Raw genomic sequence first — 1912 nt, forward strand, 5'->3', positions numbered from 1 at the left:
CTCGGGTCTTCCAGCTGGAAACCATAAGCGGTGCTGAGACACTGAAAGGAGGGGACCTTCTAGAGATACACAAAGACATCAGTTGGAAGCACTTCAGAAGAGGACGTCAAAAGGGGTGGAGAGAAGGCGAAAGTGTGTCCCCGCCCGTCCCCGTCCCCCCGGCGCTATAAGCGCAGCCCGAGCCGGCGGTGGGGCAGAGTGGGGCCAGCATCAGGCCTGAGGGTGCCATGAGCCTTGGGGCTCGCCCCGCCGGGACACCGGTCCAGGCGTTCATTGCAAGGCTTCCTTGGGATGTGGCGGCGCTCTCGGAAGCCGCTTCCCACAAATATACTGCTCCACAAGGTACAATTCGGGTTTATTATTAACAAACACAAGGAGAGTCCACGTGCGGCAATAAATTATTTTCACAGGTTCTGACGTATTTCTCCCATTAAAATTAAAAAAAAAAAAGGTGCTGGTGGAATAAACCTATTGCATATCTTTAAAAAAATCAAGATAAATTATATAAATTATATATTCAAAACAAACGATTCTACCTCATTATCACTATTCCGTAATAAATAGATAAATAAATTTGATTGCCCTTAGAGTCTGAATCTTAAATTACATTTACAATATAGTCTCTACATACAGCATGTACAGAGCGGGCGGGGGCGGGGACCACCCGCGCGGCGCCTCACGCCACGTAGTCGAAGGGGGGCTCGTTCTCTATGTCGTTGACGGAGGGTTTGCTGTTCACCTTCCGCGGGTCCTCGGGGGTCCACACTTTGGCTGTCCGGATGATGTTTTGTTCCTTGAGCTGCTTTTCATCAGTCCACGACAGCGAGTGACCGGCCAGAGGGGGGAGTCCGTAGTCGGGGTCGCTCGGAGAGGGAGATCCTGGAGGGCAGGAGGGAAAAGGGAGCAGGGGGTTATTGCCGGGGCCGGCATTCCTGCGGAGCGCGGTGCCAGGCCGTACCGGGCCGCCACTTACTTGTGCCGCGGTGGCAGATGATGATTTTCTTGGGCTGGCTGGGGCTCTCGCTGCTGGCGCTGCGCAGCGGCAGGTCGGACTGCACCAGCTCGCTGAGGAAGTTGATGTAGCCGATGGCCAGGCGCAGCGTGTCCACCTTGGAAAGGCGCTTCTCGTAGGGCAGGGTGGGGATGTGCGAGCGCAGCCCCTCGAAGGCGTCGTTGATGGACTGCATCCGCCGCCGCTCCCGCACGTTGGCGGCCTGACGGAGCTGCTGCAGCTCCGCCTCGGAGCGCACCCGCCGCCGCCGCTTGGCCGAGCCCAGCGCCTGGAGCCGCCCCCCGGGGGACAGCAGGGCCGCGCCCGCCGCCCCGCAGCATTCGTAGGCGAAGCCGGGCGAGGCGGGAGACGGCGGGAAGGCGGCGGCCGGCGCCGGGCAGCGGTAGCCGCCCTCGGGGTCGCCGCCGTCGCGGTAGTACTCCTGCAGCTGCCGGCTGAGGAAATCCACGTCCGGCTCCAGCAGCCCGTCCGCGGCCAGCGCGTCCCGCGGAGGAGGCTCGGAGAAAAAATCCTCCTCGTCGAAGTAGGGGGGCGAGGAGAAAGAGTCCAGCCCCCCGGGGAAGTGCTCCAGCAGCACGGTCTCCATGATGCTCCCGGGCCCGGCGCGGACGGGACGGGGCAGGGGGGCCGCCCCGCCGGGACGCGCCCGCAGCCGCTGTGTCCGGCCCGCTGCCCGAGCCGCCCCGGCGGTGGCGGTGCCGGTGGCGGGGCCGCCCCGCCCTGCCCGCCGCGCTGTGGCGGGGCCGGGCCTCGCCGCCGCTCTCCGGGAGGGGCCGGAGCCGCTGGCGCCGCGGGCCGGCACGCGAGGGGTCTTATAACGACATCCCCGGGCGCGTGCCGCCGGGCGCCGCCGCCAGCCAATCAGGGCGCGCCGGGGGGGGCGGGGGACCCCGCGCGCGG

The 1912-nt window shown here is 64.4% G+C and overlaps 1 protein-coding gene across 1 annotated transcript; it reads right to left on the reverse strand.

Moving 5' to 3' along the window:
* Positions 1-338: 338 nt before the first annotated feature.
* PTF1A (pancreas associated transcription factor 1a) lies at positions 339-1598 on the reverse strand. The gene is made up of 2 exons (XM_059483306.1): positions 974-1598; positions 339-879 (listed from the first exon to the last, which is right to left on the reverse strand). The coding sequence occupies exons 1-2, from the start codon at positions 1596-1598 to the stop codon at positions 677-679; spliced, it is 828 nt and encodes a 275-aa protein (XP_059339289.1). The 3' UTR covers positions 339-676.
* Between the last annotated feature and the right edge of the window lie 314 nt (positions 1599-1912).

This window comes from Ammospiza nelsoni, chromosome 1 (assembly GCF_027579445.1).
Source record: "Ammospiza nelsoni isolate bAmmNel1 chromosome 1, bAmmNel1.pri, whole genome shotgun sequence".
Classification (NCBI taxonomy): Eukaryota; Metazoa; Chordata; class Aves; order Passeriformes; family Passerellidae; genus Ammospiza; species Ammospiza nelsoni.

Excerpts from the sequence above, each read along its gene's own strand:
- PTF1A (XM_059483306.1), bottom strand. The coding sequence starts at position 1,598 with ATGGAGACCGTGCTGCTGGAGCACTTCCCCGGGGGGCTGGACTCTTTC. Across the intron at positions 880-973 it reads CATCTGCCACCGCGGCACAA|GATCTCCCTCTCCGAGCGAC; the intron begins GTAAGTGGCGGC and ends CCTGCCCTCCAG.